This window comes from Ascaphus truei, chromosome 12, assembly GCF_040206685.1.
Source record: "Ascaphus truei isolate aAscTru1 chromosome 12, aAscTru1.hap1, whole genome shotgun sequence".
NCBI lineage: Eukaryota > Metazoa > Chordata > Amphibia > Anura > Ascaphidae > Ascaphus > Ascaphus truei.
In genome coordinates, this window is record NC_134494.1 from 49,597,096 (window position 1) to 49,621,678 (window position 24,583).

General features: G+C 47.2%; 1 protein-coding gene across 2 annotated transcripts in view; it reads right to left on the reverse strand.

The window, feature by feature from the left end:
* Nucleotides 1-24,583, reverse strand: part of OSBPL5 (oxysterol binding protein like 5) — a 104,832-nt gene that overhangs the window by 38,275 nt on the left and 41,974 nt on the right. For both annotated transcript variants that reach the window (XM_075567662.1, XM_075567663.1), the window contains exons 2-6: nt 9,146-9,302; nt 8,131-8,204; nt 5,137-5,217; nt 3,527-3,628; nt 2,720-2,923 (exon numbers count right to left, since the gene is read on the reverse strand). In XM_075567662.1, the coding sequence (XP_075423777.1) occupies nt 2,720-2,923; nt 3,527-3,628; nt 5,137-5,217; nt 8,131-8,204; nt 9,146-9,302 (618 nt within the window). The remainder of the gene's footprint in view (nt 1-2,719; nt 2,924-3,526; nt 3,629-5,136; nt 5,218-8,130; nt 8,205-9,145; nt 9,303-24,583) is intronic.

Here is a 24,583-nt window from a genome sequence, read left to right on the forward strand (position 1 = left end):
GTGGGTTTTGCGGATAAATTGTTGTCAGAATGTGCCTAGGTAGTTGGGGTCCGGAGTTGTCGGTTCCCCTAAAAATGTACCCGGGAATCATGCCCGATTCTCGGATACATTGTCCTGGCAATATCTCCCCTTGAAAACTCCGGCCAATCAGGTTTGAGATTTCTGGCGGTAGAAGTGTGGGCGGGATTTTCAAAAGTGCTTGTGCGAATAGCAGAGCGCCGGCTTCTGCAAAGTCTGCACGGGAAATATTCTAAGTCCCACTTTTGGCGGCCAAGTTCTAATAATCGAACGTAGCGGTCACGGCTGGGATTGCAAGCCGATTTTAGTACCACCGTTTGGTGCTAATCTCCGGTCAAAAGGAGTCCAAGTTCTCAGCAAAGATGGGAGCGGTGGCGTGTGGCGTGTGGCGTGTGGCAGGGGTGCGCAATCTTTCCCTGCTGTGCCCCCCTGCCTGCTTCACTCCATGCTTGCACCCCCCCCCCCTCCCTTACCGTCTATCCGGTGTCAAATGATGCCACGGGTCACGTGATGTCACGTTGCCATGCCAACATGACATCACATGACCCCGCGACGTCATTTGACACCGAGTTGCCATGGCGACGCGTCACCGAAGAGAAGGTAATTGAAGTTGCAGAGGCCTCACGCGATCCCTCGAGATTAATTTAAATGCCTTGGGGGAAGAGCACAGGGCCTCTGCAACCGCTGCGCCCCCCTGAGCAATCTTGTGCTTTTTGTTTGTATTTTGTGTTCCACTGTGTGTATGCCTATTTCTGTGAATAAACAACAAATTATTTCATTATCTTGTTTTGCTCAATGAATGATCCTGGTAAAAGTGCACAATAAACCTGGTCTCCCGAGCACTCACATCACCCTCTCCCCCCCCCCTGCACCTCACATCACCCTCTCCCCCCCTGCACCTCACATCACCCTCTCCCCCCCTGCACCTCACATCACCCTCTCCCCCCCTGCACCTCACATCACCCTCTCCCCCCCTGCACCTCACATCACCCTCTCCCCCCCCGCACCTCACATCACCCTCTCCCCTGCACATCATGCACACACCTTCTGTACCCTGCCTTCAAGCCTCTGAACATCCGGTGCAGGGGTGGTGCCTACGCAGGAGGTCGCCCGCAACAGCATTGGAGAAAGGCCTGCTGCAGGGGGGGGGGGGGGAAGCTTGGGCCCGGTACTCATGCACGGAGCTGCCGGCCCCGGGGCAGCTGGGGTCCGGCCAGAGGTCGGCTAACTGCCAGCGCCGGACGGTACTGTGCCCAGGAGGGTCTGGCCTAATCGGGCAGTCCCGGTCAGGAGCGCACGTTCCGGCGGCAGGGAGTGTGTGTGAGTGTGAGTGAGTGTGTTTTAATGTTTGTGCGCATGCGTGAAATACCAGCAATGCTTCTGCACATGCGCAGAATATAATTCTGCAGTCACTTCCGTTATTTTTTTGTAACAATTTTCAGGTTTTTTTCCCTGTGAGATTTTTTTGGGTGGCCCAACATGTTGTAACATAGCTACTTTCACCTTTCACCGGGTCTGTTCAGCTGACTTTATGGGCACACTTTCATGAAGTAATTTAGCATTACATTGTGTTAAATAAGTTAGCGCTTCTTTTGCGTTAACTTCACATAACCACTCGTTTGGCGCGTCTTACCTAATGGAAACCCCGCCTCTAGGTATGGCCTAAATAGCCTAACTTTAATTCCCTGCTTTTTAGCTGAACGGCCTTCAGTGGATTTGCGCTCCCTGGGGGAACGCCTTTTTCGTGTATGATAAGCCTCTTTTACATATGATTGGCACTTACTGCTGCAGACATTTAACAATACTCTATTTTACGGAGTAACACTGGGGTAACATTAGGTTATTGCCTTCAGTGCTTATGCGTTACACTTAACCTAACTAAATGAGCACACGTGTTTTACTCGCTATGGGCGATGTGGACCTGATTTTAGGAAGGAAGATTAGAATATCATTGATCACTGAAGGCTAGTGTCGTTCAGGAGTAGTGCAATTGGGGTTTAAGGGAACTAGTCCCAGTATCAGGGCTCAGTAATCACTATGACATGTACATTTAAAGTCCATTAATATAGGTCACGCCAGAGGGAGACTGAGCTATAATCCAAGCTACGTGAGACTTATAAACACCTATAAACTTTAACTCCTGTTAATATGTGAACAAAAGCAGTAATGGAATGTCACAGCTCTTTGACAAAGGGACCTGTTCCCGAAACGCGTCAGAGCAGTCCTGTACCCCTCACTTGTTACTCATGAAACTTTTTAAAACCTTTTTGCTGGTCTGTGGCCCCCTTTCTCCTATTTTGCTGTTCTCCGTTTCCCTCGACTCCACGGGATACTTATCTGATCGTTCAGGAGTAGCGCAGGGGTGGCCAACTCCAATCCTCAGGGGCCACCAACAGGTCAGGTTTTAAGGATATCCCTGCTTCAGCACACGGTGGCTCAGTGACTGGCTGAGAATGACTGAGCCACTAATTGAGCCACCTGTGCTGAAGCAGGGATATTCTGAAAACCTGACCTGTTGGTTGCCCTTGAGGGCTGGAGTGTTTTTGCTGCACCCTGGGACCTCCACCAAATACCGTAATAACGCTCCGGGTGTGGGACAGACACACTGACGTATACATATAAGATCAGCATTTATTGAGATGATTTGATTTAAGAAAAACATAATTATATGACACGCCGGATGTCAATCACCAAGAATTACCTTGACTGCCCATATGGATTGATCCAGCGGGTGGTACAGTTTAAAGCAGAAACCATCTTTCTTGGAAGGCCTCTCAATCAGCTCGCAGGAATGGAGCAGCAATGTTCCGACCCATTGACCAATCTTTGGTGTTTTATAAATGAGGAGCAATCCCGGCTTCAGAACGCACCACAGCTTGGTCCAGCTCTTCAATGTACCGCGGATCTGAAATAAGGAATAAACGTAACAGTTACAGGCTGCAAATCAGGCGTGTCCTTAGGCGGTAAGCAAGGGAGGGCTCCGCCACGGGAGGGCATGTCTCAGGGGGCGGCAAGATGGAAAGTGTAGCAGGGGGTCTCCGGAGCTGAACCGTATTCATTTCGGCTCCGGGGAACCCCCTACTTCTCGAGATACTTACCTCCGTAGGGTCGGCCAGTACCTCCTGCTTTCTTAAAGCCCCAGTCAGATGGGCCAGTAGGAAGCCGCAAGGGATGACATCACCGCTTCCTATTGGCTCACGTGAGGGGACATTTAAAACCAGAGCAGGAGATCCCGCCACCCCCTACGGAGGTAAGTTTCCCTGGCTGTCATTGCTTAGATTTTACCAACATGAACGTTTTTCATAGACGTTTTCATGCGTGATTTTTTAAGATGAGATGTTTACTCCACATGTTCGGGAGAAAGAACGCGGTACAGTACTTCCAAACCTCACGTGATCTTCACAACAGCTAAGAAGAAGGAATAATGTTTCTGGGACTAGTTCTGCTTCTGCAGAGATATTATTCAGTTTATATTTTTAGATGCTTTAATGATAATTTAGTGTAACACCTTAAGCCAATCTGCCACAATCACCACACTGGGGTCTTTCAGGGCACTGAACAGCTGTTTAGTTGCTCTCTTCTTCTCTTGTCTGTAATTTTTCTTTTGCACCTGGTAAGAACAGAAATGAAAGGTTAGCATTAGACGGGCGATGACTTTTTGCCAGAGGGAGACAAAAGGGCACTGGGTGCAAGACAGGGAGCTAGGAAGGCGCAGGAGGAAGAGGGGCCAGTGAGTGCAGGAGAGGAAGACAGAGGGCCAGCAGGGGCAGGTGGGAGAGAAGCAGGGGATGTAGGAATGAGGGAGAGAGTGAGGGACTGGAAACAGGAAGCAGAGACAGGTAGGGGAAGTGGGTGCAGGAAGGAGATGGGCAGTGGGTGCAGGAGGCACAGAGAGAGAGAGAGAGAGAGAGGTTGAGTATGGTGGGGGAGAGAGGGAAGCATTGGGTGCAGAAGGGAGAGAGATTGTGGCAGGTGGAAGAGAGGGAGGTTTAGGGGGTGCTAGAGGCGGAGATAAAAGGCGGCGGGTTCAGAAGAGAAGGAGGCAGGGGATCCAGAAGAGAGAGAGAGAGAGGGGGGACAGCAGGCAGAGAGGTGGGCAGGTGGTACAGATCCGACCTCCCTATGGGAACTATTACATCCCTCAGAGCCTCTGTACTGACTGGCTCATGCCTGTCATGTGACCTTCTCTTTCTGGGGGTATACACAAGGGATTGTGGAATTTTTGATCCTGCTGCCTTCAGCTGTTGAAGAATTGGATCTAGACCTGGACTACAACTCCCAGAAGCACCTGCACATGTGAGAATGAGCAAGGAGAGCAGTAGCAATAAGGGGACAGGCCCTGAAAGTGCAGAGCCCTGTGTAAGGACACCCTTAGCACCTGCTCTGGGCCGGGCCTTCCTTTGTCTCCGGGCCCGAAACAGTTGTCCTGCCGCTCCACCCCCTATCAGAGGCTCTGACCAAAGTAGACATAGTCTTCAAATTCGTCTAGCTGTTTTCCATTTATTTTGATCTATGTAGAGTTCATACATTTCTTGACCAGCACTTTGGTCTTGCTGACATACATACGGAAGCCCAGTTTCCTACTCGCTTTGGCGAGCTCTCCGACTTGTTGCTGGAGGTCTTCTAGAATTGTGGCAGAAATAAGTCATCTTCAAATCGTAGGTGACTCAAGTTCTGACAATTGAATTTAATTCCCTTTTGTTCCCATGTAATGTCCTGATTTTTATTTTTGACCATTTCTGTTAAAAAGCTTTGGTGGCATGGTGCCTCCTTATCACACTCCCTTGCTGATCCTTAAATTGTGTTCCGAGCTTGTGTTGTGTTCTTAAATTGTGTTCATGTCATCTAATAGTTAATGTGGCATTCTCGTAAATGTTCCTTATAACATCAATGCACGCTTTAACACTTTAATATATACACACACACACACACACACACACACACACACACACACACACACACACACACACACACACACACACACACACACACACACACACACACACACACACACACACACACACACACACACACACACCCTAACCTTGCCAGACCTTAGAACCAAGAGGGTATTAATAACATACCACCTAGGAGAAGAGGTATGTAATACAATCTTACCCTGAGGGTGTCCATTTTAGCGGATTTGGATGTGGGGGATACACACTCTTTGTCGGCTCCATTGCAAAGTTTGTTTTCAGTCTGAAAAATAAATCAGTCTGGTAAAATGAAGACATTTCGCATGATTTGCAAACTGTTTGTGGGGGAGTATTCCCTGTACTAACACAATGTAAGGTCCTGTTGTTGCAAGCACTATTTGACACGCTGGTAATGCAGAGTATTGCATTATAACACAGTATATCATAGTCTCCCTGGGATTCAATAGAAGGGATAACCAGAGGCAGATTTGCCATGAGCCCTGGGCCTAGGGCGGCAACATTTGGGGGCAGCATACATCGGCGCTTGCCTTCCCCTCGTGCGCATGGGCGATCGGCACTTGCCGGCCACGCGTGTCAATACACACCCGGCAAGCGCCGATCACGCACGCGTGGTGTCGCATTGCCATGGCAACGGGACGGCGTGGCATCAAAATAACGCTGAAGGAGGAGGGCGGCACCAGGTAAGTGTCTATGGGTGGTGTATTTGTAAATCCGCCACTGGTGATAACACAGATTATCCCAGTATAACGCGCCAGCGGGAGCAATAACCCCGGCTACTTCCGTAATTATATCTCACGCGGTATCTAACCAGAACGGGGGCTGAAAAGTTATTATAAATGCAGTAGCTATGTCAAAATGGCATCAACAACAAAAACCGCGTGTGCAAGGCTGGTGTTAGATGAATGGGCAACATCTCCAACACACCGAACAGTACTTGCTATAAGTGCACATGAATGCCTTTAAGATTTTAGCTTAATACCCTGAATACAAGAAAGGACTTGTGTTTGTCCGAAACGCGTTGGTGTGGTTGTTTTTTGCTCTTATTCATTAAATAAGCTATTTTTATTATGGGAACGCATCCTTGTACCTTATTTTGGCTCAACCAATTTTGGATTTAGTGCTCCGTTTTTTCCTTCCTTTTTTCGTCTATTGTATATATCCTTTACAAATGTATAATTATTCTGTATAAGCCGAGCGCCATTGATATAATATTGTTTTCACTATCTATCACCTGACCTGGGGTCAGTGTTATATCGCAGGCAGCCAGCTGGTCACCTATACTATATAATATTCACTTCAGAGATTAGCGCTACCTATCTGTTTTTTCTCTTAATTTAAAGAAGCAATAATATGGAAGCAGGAAAATGGATAGTTACCCTTTATATAAATATACATAAAACACTTCTGGGAACTGAAAGGCTGCACCCTGCATTTGCCATGTGGGTGGGAGGGGGGGGGGGGGGATCACGATTCCAGTCTCCCCTGCTTCAGCAAGCTAACTGCAGCTGGATCCCTCTAGTTTTGAAGGAGCACAGGTTTGAAGAGGGGATCCCCGGAGCTGAACCCCATTAATTTCAGCTCCAGGGACCCCTGCATCCCAAGATAGAGACCTCCGTAGGGGGTGCCGGCATCTCAGCAAAGTTTAAAGCTCCCGCGTCACATGGCCAAATAGGAAGTCGCACCGGATGACATCACAGCTTCCTACTGGCCCGCAGGATGCGGGAGCTTTGAAAGCGCACCATTGCATGAACCCTGCTAGCGAGCCGGGGCAGCCACCTATGGAGGTGAGTATCTCGGGAAGCGGGCGGTCCCCAGAGCAGCAATAAATGGGGTGAGCTCCGGAGACCCTCTGCTCCAATCCAATGTAACAAAAATAAACAAAAATGGGGGGAAGCAGCTGCTTGGCGCGCCTCTGTAGGGACCAGGGGGGGGGGGGGGGGTTTATGGCCTTTTTGTCGGCCTCGCAAAAAACCCCCACCTGACTTTTTACTCTCTGGGTCTTCATTACAAATGCTGTGTTGGGTAAGAGAGGCCAAAGGCCGTATAAATAACTATAATGCCTACCATATTCCTTGGTTAACATGACAAATAATATTAAACATTAATGCCTAATGCTATGGTTTTTGCCACTTGTCACAATCTATACTGAGCAAACTTTTTAAGCATGCGCAATATTCATCAAAAGCTTTGCACGTGAATAAATAACGGACCTTCTAATGTGTCAAATAAATAATCTACTTAAACAAGTTTTAAAGAATCTCAAAATACTTAAGTTATTATCAGCGCTATTTCTCTTTGTGGCAGGAGAATGTAATTATTGAGATACCCTGCTGCAGTGTCTTGGCAGAATGTATAGTATATTGTCATATTTCCCATATCAGCATTTCTTTGTATGAATAATGCATTATGAATGTATTTATTGAAGAACTAGTCTAAATGAATAATTTACAGACCAGGTCTTGGCACAGTAAGTGCCAGAACAGTTCTGCTGCAGTTTATATGCCCATGCATGCAGGCGTTCAGCTTTATAGAACCTGCTGTGCATTCACTTTTATAATGAATATAATGGTATATAAAGTACAGTTATTAAAAGCGGCAATACACGCGCTTTTTTATTTAATTTTCTTTTAAAAACATTTTTTATTTGTTTTTTTACACAAGATTGAAGCAGGGGGTCTCTGCAGACCCCCTGCTACTGGAGATATTTACCTCCGTAGGGGGTGCCGGTACCTGCTCCGGCTGAGCTAGCTGGGGTTTAAAGTTTAAAGCTCCAGCACCCTGCGGGCCAATAAGAAGCTGTGATGTCATCAGGTTCAGCTTCCTATTGGCCCGCGTCACGCGGGAGCTTTAAACTTTAAACCCCAAGCTAGCTCAGCCGGAGCGGCTACTGACACCCCGTATGGAGGTAAGTATTTACGGAAGCAGGGGGTCCCCAGAGCTGAAATTATTGGGGTTCAGCTACAGAGACCCTCTGCTTCAATCCTTTGTCTAACAAAAAATAGATTTTTTTTTTTTAAAAGCGCTTGGGTTGCTCCACTAAATCAGAATTTATAATGGAATATTAACCATTTTGCTGCCACACATTGCTCTGTCCCCCAGATGCAGTTAACATAACACATGGAGGGGTGCAATTGCTCCATTAACAGTTTTTCGGACACTTCATTCCATGCAATACCTTATTATTTGAAATCAGTGCCTGGGGAGCTTCATCCTTCACAACGGGCAGACTGGCGTTCTCCGCATCTTTTCCTGCAGTAACAATGCAATATTTCAATAACGTCAACAATCACATTGGAAAATTACCATTTCTGAAGAGATCTAAAGACTGATTCTAAAAATAGAGTGTCAGGGAACTATATGCATACAAAAAAATGGGTTTTATCCAATGTTTTTTTTCTCTTCTTTTTCATTAAACTGCATGGACACATTATGCCAGTTATGAACAAGCCCCAAAAGATTGACATAGCTACCAGTGAAATGATATGGTGTTATTAGGGAGGAAAAGGCTAGTTTAAAATAATATTTACTGAAATAGCATATGCTGCACTCTGGAGTAAAGCTACAATAGCGACAGATTCTCAATTCTCTTTGCGCTTTAATACAGCTAGATATCTAAATAAACAAGTGTATAATCAATGCAAAAGCTTTAGTGCCTTATTGATTTTCTTTCTATATCTCGTCCACCTTTTTATCCATCTACCGTATCTATCGTGTGTGTAAAATTCCATGTACATAACAAATAATTGAGGTCACATGACCCTATATATGCTTCCCAGTTCGACAAAATTCCGGCAACATTTGCATATTTCTGGCAACACTTTAAAAAATATCTCTCTCTCATTATATATATATTTAAAAAAATTCTCTCTCATATATATATATATATATATATATATATATATATATATATATATATATATATATATTAGATCAGTGTTTCCCAACTCCAGTACTCTGGGAACCCCAACAGGTCAGATCTTAAGGATATCCCTGCTTCAGCACAGGCGGCTCAGTGACCCACCTGTGCTGGAGCAGGGATATCCTTAAGACCTGACCAGTTGGGGGTCCCTGAGGACTGGAGTTGGGAAACACTGGTATAGATATATCTATATCACTGGAGAGGCGCTCATTGCTGTGAGGAGAAGAGCTATTCAGAACTATAGCCATTACCCAAAGGACAATTTACTAACCTGTGTTAAGTGTGTTAATGTCACGGTCAGTCCCAAAGGATAAGTTGCGTGTGAGTTTGTGTGGGTTATTCTTCTGAGGAGTAATGGCTGTGGGACACAGGGAGAACCTGCGCCGGAGGAAGTTGTCCTCCTTCATCGTGTGAGCTGAAGAGGTTTTCTAAGAAGGCAAAACAGATGGAAGGTAACGATTGGCTGAAAGAAACGGTACGTAGTGCACGCAGTGAATATGGTGACCTATCAGTGAGGAAACCAGTCCACGTTAACAATAAGTTGTCTATAAGTAGAATAAAGTGAAACAAAGGACATTTAGGACCTTAGATATCTAATGACCAAGAAAACACTTTAGGTTGGCACCCACGTGGAGCATGTTATGTTGTGACATATTGGGATATAAACAATGTTGTGTGGTATGTTACAATGATGACTAATGGCACAGATCACATCAGCATATTACGAATATTACATTCAAGTTATAGAAAAGGAAGACCCTCCGAGCATATGCTGCCATATAGTGGTAGCACTTGTCCCCCCCATTATGGGAGATCATGTAGCTACCGTGTGTATTCTGGTGCTGGCGCATACTACCTGTTGGTGTGACAGAAAGCCCGAGGGCTCTGCGATGTTGTGGGGAGACATCAGGTTGGGCTTTCAGCTGGTTGTTCTTCCTTCAGCTCAGCGCCTCAATCCAATGAGGATCCTGGGTTAGCCAGGAGGGTCCTCACAGGCAACTCTTACTCTGGTCTCAGAATCAGACATCACCCCGATGGACGGTACAACGTTCTTTATTAAGCACAGCACAACATGGCATGTTCCATTCCCCTGAAGGCAATACCCAGGGCTTGAGGCCCTCAGCACCCGTCCTCAGCTACCTCACCCCCTAACAGGGTGTCAGCCCACTACTATCCAGGAGAAGCTTTACTTGTGCTCCCTCCAAGCAGAGAGATCAGCACAGAACTCCCCCAGAACCACTTAACTCTAACTTTTAGAGGAAAACCCCCAACCCTTCCCAAGGGAGTGGCCTGTACGCCGGCCTTCTACCAGGCATAAGCCCTTGTAGTACCAGCCTAATCCTGAACTATATTAACTAACATCTTATGCCAGTGATTCTCAACCGGGGCTCCATGGAGCAGTCCCAGGGGTTCCGCCTGGCCGCCCTCACTCGCTGCTGCCCCTGGATCTCCCCCCTCCGCTCTCCTCCTCCCTCATTCCCCTCTCCTAGGTGTGCGCGTGCAGTGCTCGCTACCTCAAGCCTCCTGCTGCCTGAGGTATGGGATGGGAGAGGGGGATCTTGGCCTGTGATCCGTGGTGTCGGCTGTAACTTTGCATGTGAGCTACGGGAGGGGAGGAGAGGCTACTGCTTCTGCTGTAAACGTTGTTTGCGTGAGAGAGTGTGTGAGAGAGAGTGTGTGTGACGTGTGTGAGGGAGAGAGTGTGTGAGAGAGAGTGTGTGTGTGACGTGTGTGAGGGAGAGAGAGTGTGTGAGAGTGTGTGTGACATGTTTGTGACGTGTGTGAGAGAGACAGTGTGAGACAGAATGTGTGTGTGTGAGACAGAATGTGAGACAGAGTGTGTGTGAGACAGAATGTGTGTGTGTGAGACAGTGTGTGTGTGTGAGACAGAGTGTGTGTGTGTGTGTGTGTGTGTGTGTGTGTGTGTGTGTGTGTGTGTGTGTGTGTGTGTGTGTGTGTGTGTGTGTGTGTGTGTGTGTGTGTGTGTGTGTGAAACTGTGTGTGTGTGTGTGTGTGTGTGTGTGTGTGTGTGTGTGTGTGTGTGTGTGTGTGTGTGTGCGTGTGTGTGTGAGAGACAGAGTGTGTGTGTGTGTGTGTGTGTGTGTGAGACAGAGTGTGTGTGTGTGTATGTGAGACAGTGTGTGTGTGTGTGTGTGTGTGTGTGTGTGTGTGTGTGTGTGTGTGTGTGTGTGAGACAGAGTGTGTGTGTGTGTGTGTGTGAGACAGAGTGTGTGTGTGTGTGTGTGTGTGTGTGTGAGAGAGACAGTGTGTGTGTGTGTGTGTGTGTGTGAGACAGTGTGTGTGTGTGTGTGTGTGTGTGTGTGTGTGTGTGTGTGTGTGTGTGTGTGTGTGTGTGTGTGTGTGTGTGTGTGTGTGTGTGTGTGTGTGTGTGTGACAGAGTGTGTGACAGAGTGTGTGTGTGACAAAGTGTGTGTGTGTGTGTGTGTGTGTGTGTGTGTGTGTGTGTGTGTGTGTGTGTGTGTGTGTGTGTGTGTGTGTGTGTGTGTGTGTGTGTGTGTGTGTGACAAAAGGAAGGAGAGGAGAGAGAAGGAGGGAGAGGAGAGACAAGGAGGGAGAGGGGAGAGGAAAGAGAAGGAAGGAGAGGGGGAGGAGAGAGAAGGAGGGATAGAGGAGAGAGAAGGAGGGAGAGAGGAGAGAGAAGGAGGGAGAGAGGAGGAGGGAGAGGGGGAGAGGAAAGTGAAGGACGGAGAGTGGGAGGAGAGAGGAGAGACAAGGAGGGAGAGAGGAGAGAGGGGAGGGAGAGAGGAGAGAGAAGGAGGGAGAGAGGAGAGAGGAGGAGGGAGAGGGGGAAGGAGAGAGGAGGGAAAGGAGAGAGAATGAGGGAGAGGAGAGAGAAGAGGAGGGAGAGGAGGGAGAGAGGAGTGAGGGGGAGAGGGGGAGAGGAAAGAGAAGGGGGAGAGGAGAGAGAATGAGGGAGAGGAGAGAGAAGGGGAGAGAGAGGAGAGAGAAGGGGTGAGAGGAGGGAGATGGGAGAGGAGGGAGAGGAGAGAGAAGAAGGGAGAGGAGAGAGAAGGAGGGGGAGAGATTGATTGACCCGTGGGGGGTGATGTGAGATGCAAGGGGGGGAGGGGGGAAGGGGTGAGATGTTTAAACCAAAATCATTACAAAATATATACACATTGTTTATTCAAAAGTATGATTTCATTATTATCCCCACTGCTTTACAAGTCTAGTTTGTGATTTACCCGTCGAACATGTGTCATCCAGATAGGGGTTCCCCGAAATACTTAAAGGGTTCCTCCAGACACAAAAGGTTGGAAATCCCTTTCTTATGCAATAACATAACCAGGCTCTGAAGGATTTACTCCCAACAGTGCACTCTCTTCACAGGGAGGGGCCAGAGAATAAGTAGCCAGGGCTACCCCGCTACATAGCATTGCTGGGTAACCTTACATCTTTATCTGTTGTTCCCAGTTGGGTTCTCAGCGCTGCGATGTTCTCTGCTGAATGGAGGCTTTCTGCGTTGTCTCTTTCCTGAAGCATACTGGATCCCCCAGAGCAGAGAAACAGAGAGATCTATTTCTGCTCTGGTAAAGCGATATTAAACACTGATAGGAAGGGAAATTCAATAAGCCGCATCATTGCTGCTCAGTCAATTAATGAGCGAGCCTGTGAGGCGTGTTGTTCTCCTAAATAATTGGTTGCCACAATCTGCATCCATTCTGGGTCATATGTACACAAGTACACAACAACAGCAGCAGGTACCACGGGAGAACGATGCTCCATTTAAAGCAGCCGTCCAAGCTGCTGGGTTTTGTTTTCTTAGCATTTTGTTTTTCCCTCTAATATGTGCATCAATACAATCCACACAGTGATAAGTAATTAGCTAAGTTCCCGATCGATCCGTTCTCCTGTGATCGATCGGCGAAGATTTAGCTCGGGGGTTCACTAAATAGCTGCAGATGAGTACTCTACAGAACGGTTGCTATAGAAACAAAAAAGGCTTGTTACAGTATAATAGATTAAAAATGTAATTCAGAGTTGTTTAAAAAAAAAATGCAACAAGTATTTTCTCATAGTGCAGAACTGATTTATTTATTAAAAAAAAAAAAAACACACGTAGGATATTGTCTGATACAAAGTCACATCCACTTCCTCTTCTGAAACGTCTCTGGCACACCCCTTTTTGAGCCCTGCCCTCTCTCTAGCAGTGCACCAATTGTATATGTGCATCTTTGGTTCTCTTCTGCTGCACTGATTGATCACAGGAGAACGGATCGATCAGTAACTTAGCTAATTACATATCATTGTGTGCATTGTATTGATGCACATATTAAAGGGATATTTTTGTTAACGCGGAGCTTAAACTGCTGCTTTAAGAGAGGATGATTTGTGCTTTATACACAACTGACTGACAAACAAACAAACATGTGATTTGTGATCCATGTCGCCGTCTGGTGGGTAATTAAGGGCACTACAGCCTGAGTTGGAACTTATTATTATTTTATTTTCTCCCCATTTTTTGCCTCTAGGCCAACCTGTGTGGTGCTCCGGGGCATGGGCTCCACTCCCCATCCATTAAGCCCCCTGCCTGGCATGGACTCCTTCACCTTCCACTGGCAGTTAAGCCCCCTCCCTGGTATGGAAAGTGGAGGAGGAAGGCCCCCCTGGCTTGGCACAGGGTTCTTCAGATGGAGCTCAGTGAAGGGACTGCAGTCCGAAGAGAGAAGGCTGCCTCGGGAAGGTGGCAGAGCACTTGCTGGCAAGCCTGGAGGCCGAGAACGTAGAGGAGAAAGTTAAAAAACCCAAGTACCCACTCAGGCTGCAGTGCCCCAAGCAACCACTAAGTGGCGACCTGGTGAGGACTAATCTAACCACTAAGGACATTGCTAACTAACGTAAAGGCAAAGAGGGATTGCAGGTTCCTTTTATATGTGACGTGCTTATTCCCATTATGTCTCCTCTTATTTTGTCGTTTGCATTACTGCTGCTGTAAACCACTATGGACATGGAAAGCACCATAGAAATAACGATGTACATACATACATATATATATATACATACATACATACATACATACATACACATATATATATATAAACAGTATAAGGAATAATGGCCAATATTAATTGCTACACACATCTGAGTTACCAAGAGCGCTCATTTTGATGATATCTCTAGTAATAATTAGTGTGGCGAGATACGCAGAGAATGTTGATGAAGAAGAGTTGTTGGACACATGAAGAGGCTTTGAAAGCTCTGCACATACTTATCCCTATGAAGAACTATCATGTTGGTCAATCCCAAAGCATTATAGCATTGCACAAACCTGCGCTTCGCAATGAGCCATAGGGTAGAAACTTGCTCTACAGGTGGTAAAAGTTCCCATCTAATATACATTCTTTCTGGCTAGTGAGTTGGATATGACCCTCCTTACCCGTCTCTAAGGGAGGTCACATCAGATTAGTGATGTACAATGGCAATTCTCCGTCTCTCGGACCTTACAGGGTGCTGGGTAGGTTGCAGGCTTGGCGGGGATGAAAGTATGGGAAAAAGATGGTCGCCAGGAAGTTTTAGAAAACAGAAGCCAATCTAGAACACTTCACATGTATTGACACATACGGAACCTTGACAAAAACTCATGGCAAATAAAAACTCTCCGACTTTATCCTATGGTAGTTTCCGATCCTATCCAGAGGAGGTGCAGGACTTAGTTACTCATTGAAAAGGAGGGCGTAGAAACCGCTTCCATGGAGGATATGATGAAATGCGATCCTTCTGGACAAGCAGGCTCAATGTGAGCACAGGCTGCAGCAGGCGTACGGGAACCCTATGAGGACAGGATGCGGTAAGGGCAACCCTATGAGACCAGGGCAATTGGCATCTCTCTCCCACAAACTTAGGTTTGCCATTGTGAGGATTCACCGTTCTGGTACTGCTGCCCCTTTAAACCTTACTCGGTCACCTGATCCCCATGGCACTCAAGAGTGGCAACCTGGCAGTGGCACTCACGCGTGGCACGCGGGTCCTGCGCGGGTCCCGTCTGCCTCTTCTGTCTCTGGGCGCAGGGCGCATTCTCGTTCCTCCGGTCTTGATGCGCGGCGCGTGCGAGGTGTGCGGTCTCCCCGTCGGTCTGCGGTCTCCGCCCCTCGGTCTCGCCCCCGTCCTGACGTCGGTACTAGCGGTCGGGCTCCTCATTCCGCCTCTGTTCCCGCCTCTGGTCTCTGCCCTCATACTGGCACTGGTGTCATGGCGCACGACCGGGTCTCCTACGTGTTGCACGCTGTGCGAGCGCACACTCTAATGCGGTTGCTATTGGCTGTGCAATAGGACGCCCCTGCATGATCCAGCAGCCTATCAGGAACCGCTGCCCTACTTCCTGGTTGCCTCCCATTGGTGGGAGATCCTATAAATATGCTCTGAGAACTCTCAGTCTTTGTCGAGCATAACCTCTGTTTGTGTGACGCTGAAGTCACTACGCTGTGCCTGTCTGCTTGAACCTTGCTGCCTGACCCTGCCTGGAACTTACCTTGTGATAGTCTCCTGCGCTGACCTTGGCTTTGGATACGACTACTCTACACTCTCCTGCACTGACCCTGGCTTTGGCTCTACGACTTCTCTACGCTCTCCAATCCTGATTCCGGCTACATACCCCAATGATCCGCTACTTCATACTCCAAGATCCGGCAAGTACCTCATTACGCTGTCTTCTATTATCCTGATCCGGCTTGCAAGACTATCCTACACTCTAGACGCGCCCTCGCAGTTGTGGTCTGCGTTTTGTACCAATCCCTACCTCAGCCCCGCGGTCGCGCCTCGTTTGTGGTGAGCTACGCGTTACAGCCATTACTTTAACAGATGCTTGCTTAGAAGGGGCATGTCATTAGCTGGAAAACAATAAAGGATGACAGAACACATCTTAAAACATATTCCTAAACACGCAAACCTATGTACAGGACTAACAGTGAGGACCCCAGTCACAACTCTGAAGAACCTGCTTCTAGAACATATAGGGTGGCTATATATAACCTTATATTGACATCATACATCACATGGTGGGAAGGGGAGTAACCTGCGCCCACACTGTTAAACCCCTAAGGCAATCAATCCTTTAATAGAAATTAGTAATCCTCCAAGAGGGGGATAGATGTACATGAATTTAACATAAAACACTATTATATAAAACTTTTGTCTTAAATATAAAAGTTAGCATTTACATGACACACGAGGTTTAAAATGTCGTGCTAGAGTACCACTAGTGTTACTATTTACAAACCAGGACTACTAGTTTTCTTCACAGTATAACTTTTCCGCATTCTAATTTGTAAGAAAATTGAATGTATTTAAAAACATAATAGAATTTCTTTAAACGAGGAATAATACAACTACTTTTTGTAGGGCGCTTGGTTTTCTGCATATTATAAATGGCACTGTTTTGGGTGCCACGTCAATAAATGACTTATTGCCATTTGCTGTTATAAGAGAAGTAGATAAATATAGTTATGGCTGAATATAGTTACATTACACATGCTTCCATATGACTAATCCAAATGACGAAGCCTGAACACATGGCATTAGATTTTTGCATTAAAAACATATCTAAATTTAGCACTGATCCCCCAATTATTTACTAAAAGTGTCTCAATTCTAATCTCAACAATTTACTCCTGTGTCAATCCTTACCACTGCCATTCTGCCAACTAAAGTCTACAATCAGTTATTAAAAGAGCAGTCCCTCGCCCTTCCTTATACAGGTGGGAAGCCGGATGTCCCCACAGCATCTCTGGGGACCCTCTGGTCTTCGAGATACGTACTGTGGAAATGGTTACTTCCTGGTATTTAAATCCCCACAGCACACTGGCCAATAGGAAGACGTAACAGTCACGGGGGACCAGGACTATCACACAGGGATCAGTTCGCCAGACAGAAACACAGAGTTGATCAAATTAATGTATTGGAAAAAGAAATATCCACAACTATTTACAGGTAAACAACACACACACTTACAACTGGGGAACGGGGGTTACCCTATAGACCTGGGTGCAGGGAACTCCCTAAGGAGATTTCCCCTGTTCCTTCTTCCCTGCAGTGTCCTCTGGAACAGAACTCCAGGCCTGAACCAACACTGGGGTAGACACAGCAGCTGGAATCCCCACTGGAGCATAAGTCTTGAGCTAAGATAAAAGCTAAAGCTAGCAGCTGCTCCCAGCTACACACATCTCCTTACAGCTACTCCCAGCTAACTAGGGGTCTCCCTCGCCAACTTTTATACATCCTGGCATAGCATGGTTACATAAAAAAGGAGTTGAGCCCAAGTGTTTTCAATATGATAGAGCATAATTCTAAATAATTGTCTTTTTTATTTTTCACTCTAATATGTTTTCAAAATATGGTTATATACCCCTGTAGGAATAGTTATAAGTAAAAACAAAAAATCCAGACAAACCTATGGATCTACAGTACTTAATATGGCTATTTTTCCTGGAGAAATATTACAAAGAGAGCCTTTTGCTTTCTTGTATTGATTAAAAATTGCTACTACATCTGAATGTAAATAATTACAAATAATTGAATTAAATGATCGCACATTCCCATACTCAATTAGTATTTAAACCCTGCAGTAGTAGCTTGTTCATTATCCCACAACATATGCTCTGTTTTACTAATTACACAATTTTTGTTTCATGAAATAAAGCTTTTAGCTTCCAGTGGGAGAAAGACACAAAGACTGTTTCAGTGAATTCAGAACTGACCTTTAAAAGTGATACGCTGAAAATAAAACCGCTAGCCATGCATTTTGGGGATGGATTTAGATGAATGCATAAACAATCTGAAGTCCTAGTTTAGAAACTTTAAAATATGGTCTTTTTTGGTCCAAAGCAAAAAAATAAAAATGGTATAAAATAGCAAAGCACTAAGAGGAAAGACGAAATGTATTTTTAATCCTATGTAAAAAAAAAAGAGCATTAGATGATCATTTTAATTATTTATAATGTTTTAACAATAACCAGGGCTGGTGCAACCACTGGGCGACTTAGGCGGTCGCCTAGGGCGGTACATACTGGGGGGGGTGGCGGAAGATGGCGGTAAGCGCAGGGCAGTGGTGGAAGCAGAGGAGGACGGGGGCGGTGGCAGGTGTGGTGCAGGACGGCAGATGGGGGCTGGAGAAGAAGATGGAGGATCGCAGAAGCGGAGCACAGCGACAGAGCAGGACGGCCAGGAAGGAGCGCGCCCCAGCGGTCCGACCTGGAAGTCTTCACTGACTTCCTATGTCTGCCACTCCTACAGCGCAGATCTTCCCCGGTTGTTCTGCTCCAGCAGTCCTCTTCTCCTGCTGGCGCCCGCCATCTCCCTCCTCTGCTGTCCTGCTCCTCTTCTCCCGCATTGTCCTCCTCCTCTGTCTTCTTCTCCTGCTGCCGCCTGCCGTCTTTCTCTGCTGCCCTGCTTCATCTCAGACATTGAAGCCTTTGGTAAGGGGTGAGAGAGGAGGAGGAGTAGGGGGGGTGAGAGATGAAGAGGAGGGGGTGAGAGAAGAAGTGGAGAAGAAGAGGTGTGAGAGGAGAAGGAGTGGTGAGAAAATGAAGAGAAGGTGGGGGTGAGAGGATGAAGAGAAGGTGGGGGTGAGAGAGGAAAAGGAGGGGGTGTGAGGAGAAGGGGGGTGAGAGAAGAAGGAGGGGGTTGAGTGAAAGAGGAGGGGGAGTGAGAGGAAGGGGGTGAGAGGAAGAGGAAGGGGTGAGAGGAAGAGGATGAGGGTAATAGGAGGAGGGGGATTGATTGAGGAAGAGGAGAGGGGCTGATTAAGGAGGAGGGGGGTGATTGAGGAGTAGGAGAGGTGTAATTGAGGAAGAGTGGGAAGGGGGGTGAGGAGTGAGAGGAGAGGGAGCGAAAGGAGGGGGGGTGAGACGAGGGAGGGTGACATGGAATGGGAGGGGGGTAGGAGAGGGGGGTGGGGGGAGAGAGAGGAGGGGGATGAGGAGGAGTGGGAGGGGGAGAGAAGGTTCGACTTGGGTGCTGAATACCCTTGCACCGACCCTGACAATACCTTCCCACTTTAAAGTGTAAACTACGACGGTGAGCAGGAGATGCATCCGGAAAAACAAATAAGTGTTGTTACACAACAGGAATTCAATGCCTTGACCCTTTAGAAAAAGGGCATTGTTGACATAAAAGCGGCTATTTCCGCCCCGCGCGCGTCCCGAAGGCGCTTAAACTAAGTGGCACTATGGCAACGCGGGTGTAAAATGACGCCGCAAGGTCATGTGACGCAACATTGCTATGGCAACGTGACGTCATGACGCCGGAGCCGACCCCAGTGGGGGTGAGGGAGGGCGCGGGTGTGAGGTGACCGCCGTCAGGGGGGCGCAGGGAAAAAAGTTTGCGACCCCTGCACTAAAAAATATATTTGCGTAAAGGAGCAATCCTTGTAATATTGTATGTGTTTGTTTTTATCCAGTAAAACAGTTCTGTAGTGTTAGATAAAACTTACTACATTTTATTTCTTTAATTTAACTCTTAATGCCATTTTTAATTAGTTTTAATACACCGAGCCTCCTCTGATTTCTATAGCAGTTTTAAGCCCACCCCCCCAGCAGTGCGAGATCTGTAACACTTTCCTGCTTGGGATCATTTGCTGCCAATATTCCTATCTGTTTGAGCTGCAAACGGTAACAATATATAATGTTACCTTGGTCATATAAGAATACATTGTAGCTGCTGAGTTACTGTACACCAGGCCTGCACAACTCCAGTCTTCGAGGGCCGCAAACAATTGAGCCAGCTGTGCTGAAGTAGGGATATCCTGAAAACCTGGCCTGTTTGCAGCCCTCGAGGACTGGAGTTGTGCAGGCCTGCTGTACACTGACAGATTGACTGAACCTGAAAGGCAGCCATTTAGTGAACCCTGGAAGCAGGATCACAGGAGAACGAATCAATCGGCAGCTTAGGTAATTAGTTTTCAATAAAGGCAATTAAAGGCTGCATATATTAAAACAAAGAAAAAAGTTGTATTTATTTTAAAATGCCGCTTAAACAGCCTCTTTAAAGCCACTGATATTTTAGGCTGACATTGTAATGTATGACAGTCTTGGTGAGGAATGTCACTGTGTCACTGTGTCACTGTGTCACTGTCTATTCTGTGTACAGAAACATCAAATATCATCCATAATGAGTGGAAACTTACTGTATGTTCCTTGTGTTAAGACTAATAAATACTGTAGTTATCTTCTGCACGTACAATTGCTAAACGTTTTCACTGCTCTGCAGGTTAAGTAGGGACATAAATAACCCACATAAGCAATGAACTGAAATAATCGCACAGGCTGACTCAGTCAATTGCTAAGGGGAAGTGGTGTCTGTTAGAAACACAAAGAGAGACGGTCAAGGAGACCTGATTTTCAACAATAACATAGACTGTGAACGAGGCTGGGGAGAAAAAAGTCAGCTTCCAGTTCAGAAGGGGTTAAAAATGCGCCCAAACCACCAAAACAATTGTATCCGTAAAGCCGATTTTCATGCTCCATGTTACTGCGCTGTCTTCTCTTCTCAACGTGTCTCCTGTCTTTTCTTTGTCCCCCCTTTGGCGCTGGTTGACATTAAAATGAGGTGGTATTTATTTGTGCTCCATCGCAGAGCTGCCCATCCGCAGATAGTGCAAAAAGGGGCGCGCAGATCTGAGCTGGCTAACCTTTACGGCATTGTTTCCGAAATTGACCCCCTTGCTGCCTAGGGTTGCCAGGTGGCTTCTCCAAAAATACTGGAACACAATGGTGAAAAGTATGACACGCTCGAGACACACACCTTTCCGCTCCATGCAGTTTTCTCCTCTCCTTGGCCCCACCCTCAGGCTCCTGACACCTCCTCTTGATTGGCTGCTGCTGGGTAATGCAGCCAATCAGGATGAAGGAAGCTGCCCAGCCTCCTAGCAACAGCCCCGCTCTCTCCCTGCTCAGGGTAATCCCGCAGCCTCCCAAGCTGGTCAGGTCACTATGTCCAGAGAGGTAATACCGTAATGTCCAGCATTACTTCTCATTTCTTACTGGACAGTGTCCAAATACAAGACAGTCCGGTTCAATACTGGACACCTGGCAACCCTATCGCTGCCAGAGGAGACCTGCAACACATTCCTTCGTAAAAGGAACATCAATTTTTAACCAACCTGGTCATTGGAAGTAAAACCAAGGAAGTCCCGTTTCAACATTCACGCTTATTTAGAACATGGTTTGTTTGGGTGCAGATTGGACTTTTTTCTTTACCAGGGCAGCGTTAGATTCACTGCAAAGTAAACACATTTTAAAGAGGAAACTCCAGCGTAGCGTGCGACATGAAGACATTATGAGGTCCCCCAGACACACGAGCATGTAGCGTCACAATGGGGAATTTACCGTGTCTTGGGATAAAGGAGCAGATCAGTGGGAAGAACACTACATTTAAAGTGGGTGAACTCGATTTCGATACCAGTGTCAAGACCTTCTCACATTTTGTGTGCCACCATACATAATAATAATAATAATACTAATAATAATAGCTTGTTCTTGTATAGCGCTGCTAGTTTTACGCAGCGCTTCACAGAGACATTTTGCAGACACAGGTCCCTGCCCCGTGGAGCTTACAATCTATGTTTTTGGTGCCTGAGGCACAGGGAGATAAAGTGACTTGCCCAAGGTCACAAGGAGCCGACACCCGGAATTGAACTCCACTGCCAGTCAGTGTCGGTAGTCACTGAGCCACTCCTTCTCCTATATATCCCTGTGCCTTAGGAATCTAGATTGTAAGCTCTTCAGGGCAAGGAACCGTTGTACCGGCAAGATTCTTTGTACAGTGCTGCATACACTGTTATTATTATCATGTTATGACTTCAGTCTAGTGTAGTGATTTTCAACCGGGGATCCACAAGCACCCCTCGGGTTCCGCGGCCACCAGGGGGGGAGAGCTGGGACAACTCTCCCAGCTGTCTCAGGCCCGGCAGTACGGCGGCACCCCACTTTCCTCTCCCTGCTCCTGCCGGCGGTCACATCAACCAGGGCCGCCAACAGAAATGCAAGGAGCAGGACAGACTTACCTTGGGGATGGTGTCAGGTTGGGCCCGGTGCCTGCGGGGGGGCAAGTGGCTACGGAAGGGCGGAGAGGGGGCGCGGTGGTTGAAGAACAGTGGAGAGGGGAGGGGGCGGTGGCTGCAGAGAGGAGGGGGCTGGTGGCTGCAGAGAGGAGGTGGGGCAGTGGCTGAGGTGTCTGATGGTGACGCGCGCCGGGTCTCGCTCTCACGCCGGCGTGCATCGGAAGCCCAGTTGACTTCCGGCACTGACATCAAAGGACCTGGAGCATCAGACAGGGAGAGAAAAGCCTGGCAAAAAATAGGTCCTGCAGGCAGCTGGGAGCCGGGACCCATCCGCGACTGGCAGCAGGGCCTGGCCAGAGGGGGGAAACAGCAACAGCCGCCCCCCCCCCCCCCAGCCAGCAGGCCCGTGACACCAACCCCGGCAGACCCCCCCCCTGTTGGCGGCCCTGGTGCCAACTTCCATCTGAGAGGAGGGAGAGGTAGGATCGGGTAAGAGCACGCTGTCAGCCCTTAAAGTAAGTGTGTGTGAGTGTGTAAGTGAGAGGGGGAACGTGTATATGTGTGTAAGTGAGAGGGGGAGAGTGTATGTGTGCGTGCAAGACAGAGAGTGTGAGGGGGAGAAAGACGGGTGTTGGGGTGGAGGGGAAGTAGGGGCGAGGGTTGGGGTTCCCCAGAATTTTACTATTGAATTCTGGGAAATTCAACAGTAAACCAAAAAAAGGTTGAAAACTACTGGCCTAGTGCAACCTGTATCAGTAAAACCTCCAGAACCAGACAAGAATATTGAAACACACCCCAGGCAGCCTATATTTTAGGGATAACCAGCTACTCACTAATTTACCTTTTAGCAGCGGTGCTTAAGTTTAGTAGTGAAGGCCTACCATCAGACTAGTTCTTCAGGATTTCTCTAACACATACTTAACGTACTGTATTAGCCCAGCCACATGTAGCCTCTTTGGTAGCCCATGAAGGCTGAACGTGAGCATCACTGGGCTATAATATCAGTGTTATTGTAGTTTTTCTGTGGGTCACAACCGGCACAAAATAAGCAACAAATATCTCTGGAAGCAGGGGGTCCCTGGATGAGCCCCACTTTCCCCCTCCCTCCCCCAACCTCTGTTGCAGGTATGTTTAGAGACATATTTTTATTCTGGGGTATAAAACAATGAAGAAATGTTGATGAAAGAGCATTTTTCTCCCATGTGGCTAATACATCAACCTGTTAATTAAAAGCATGATCTGTTTTAATTAAGCTGCAGATATAAGAAATGTGTTTGAGCAACAAAGCCCCGAAAGTGTATCATCGGTGACATGTTTTATATTTGTGCCACTGGCTGGCGAGGGTTTACGTTTTCACAAACGTAGGGACGTCATTCGTCAACTTAATGAATGAGAGAGAAAAACAAGCGTGGCAGATATCAATGTTTTAACATCACGTAGTCCCAATTAATATAACATTGGCACGAAACCCAGAGCCTGCTAAATCTCGCTGTGCCAAGTTATCTGGAAATCAGAACATAGACGAGGCAGGAAGCCTGTGTGTTATAAGGGAGTGCGAAATGGCGGGTCTGTAATGTAAATACAACGCTTTGTTCAGGTGCCTTGGGGCAGAGCATCCAAGCTTTTATACTTAGTGCCTTTCTATGTGAAATAGACCGGATTTGCATATCTGCATTAATATAATTACTGAAAATCATCACACAAAAGCACACAGACTAGATCAAAAAATACATCCACAAGTCCGACCGTGCTTTGCTCACCCACCACTTTTGATTAGATGGATTTATTTTCAAATTAATTTTCCAATGCAGGAGAGAAACATGAATAAATTAACAAAAAAATAAATATGTATATAACACCCCAAAGTATACATTATATATATGCGCTGACCGCCCCCGCCCCCCCCCCCCCCCTGCCCCCTATCCCTCTGATGGTTATAAGGAGTTACCCTGCTCTGCATACCACAATGTTAAGTGTATTTATGGACATACTCTCCGGCCAGTGGCTGAGAGCAGAAGAAAGGAAAGAGCCCATGGGACCCTGAGGAGCTGAGATGTCAGGACAAGAGATGTGTGGAGATACACAGGCAGGGAGGAGTGCGCCGAGAGGGAGACCCACGTGAGAGGGATGAAAGAGGACCTGTCTTGAGGAGCTCCGTAGACAAGAAAGCAAGGTCGGAGAGAGTGAGAGTGTGAGAGTGTGAGAGTGTGAGAGTGTGAGAGTGTGAGAGTGTGAGAGTGTGAGAGTGTGAGAGTGAGAGAGTGTGAGAGAGTGAGAGAGTGAGTGAGTGAGTGAGAGTGAGAGAGAGTGAGAGAGAGTGAGAGTGAGAGAGAGTGAGAGTGAGAGAGAGTGAGTGAGAGTGAGAGAGAGTGAGTGAGAGTGAGTGAGAGTGAGAGAGAGTGAGAGAGAGTGAGAGAGAGTGAGAGAGAGTGAGACTGTGCAAGCTGTGGTTCCAAGTTGTGAGTCCTAAAACCAGAGCGCAGCTGGGAGATCGCCCCTACAAACACATCTGTGTCCTTTTAAGTGCCCTGGGCACGACACCCATTGCAAAGTAATAGGCCTGGAACCATTTCCGCTATACAGTGCTGAATAAGTGACTCTGTGGGACATGTACGCAGCAAGGTTTGATATTATACTATATATATATTGCCTTAAGTGTTGTCTGTGGCCTCCTGACATTGAAAGCCACTGCAT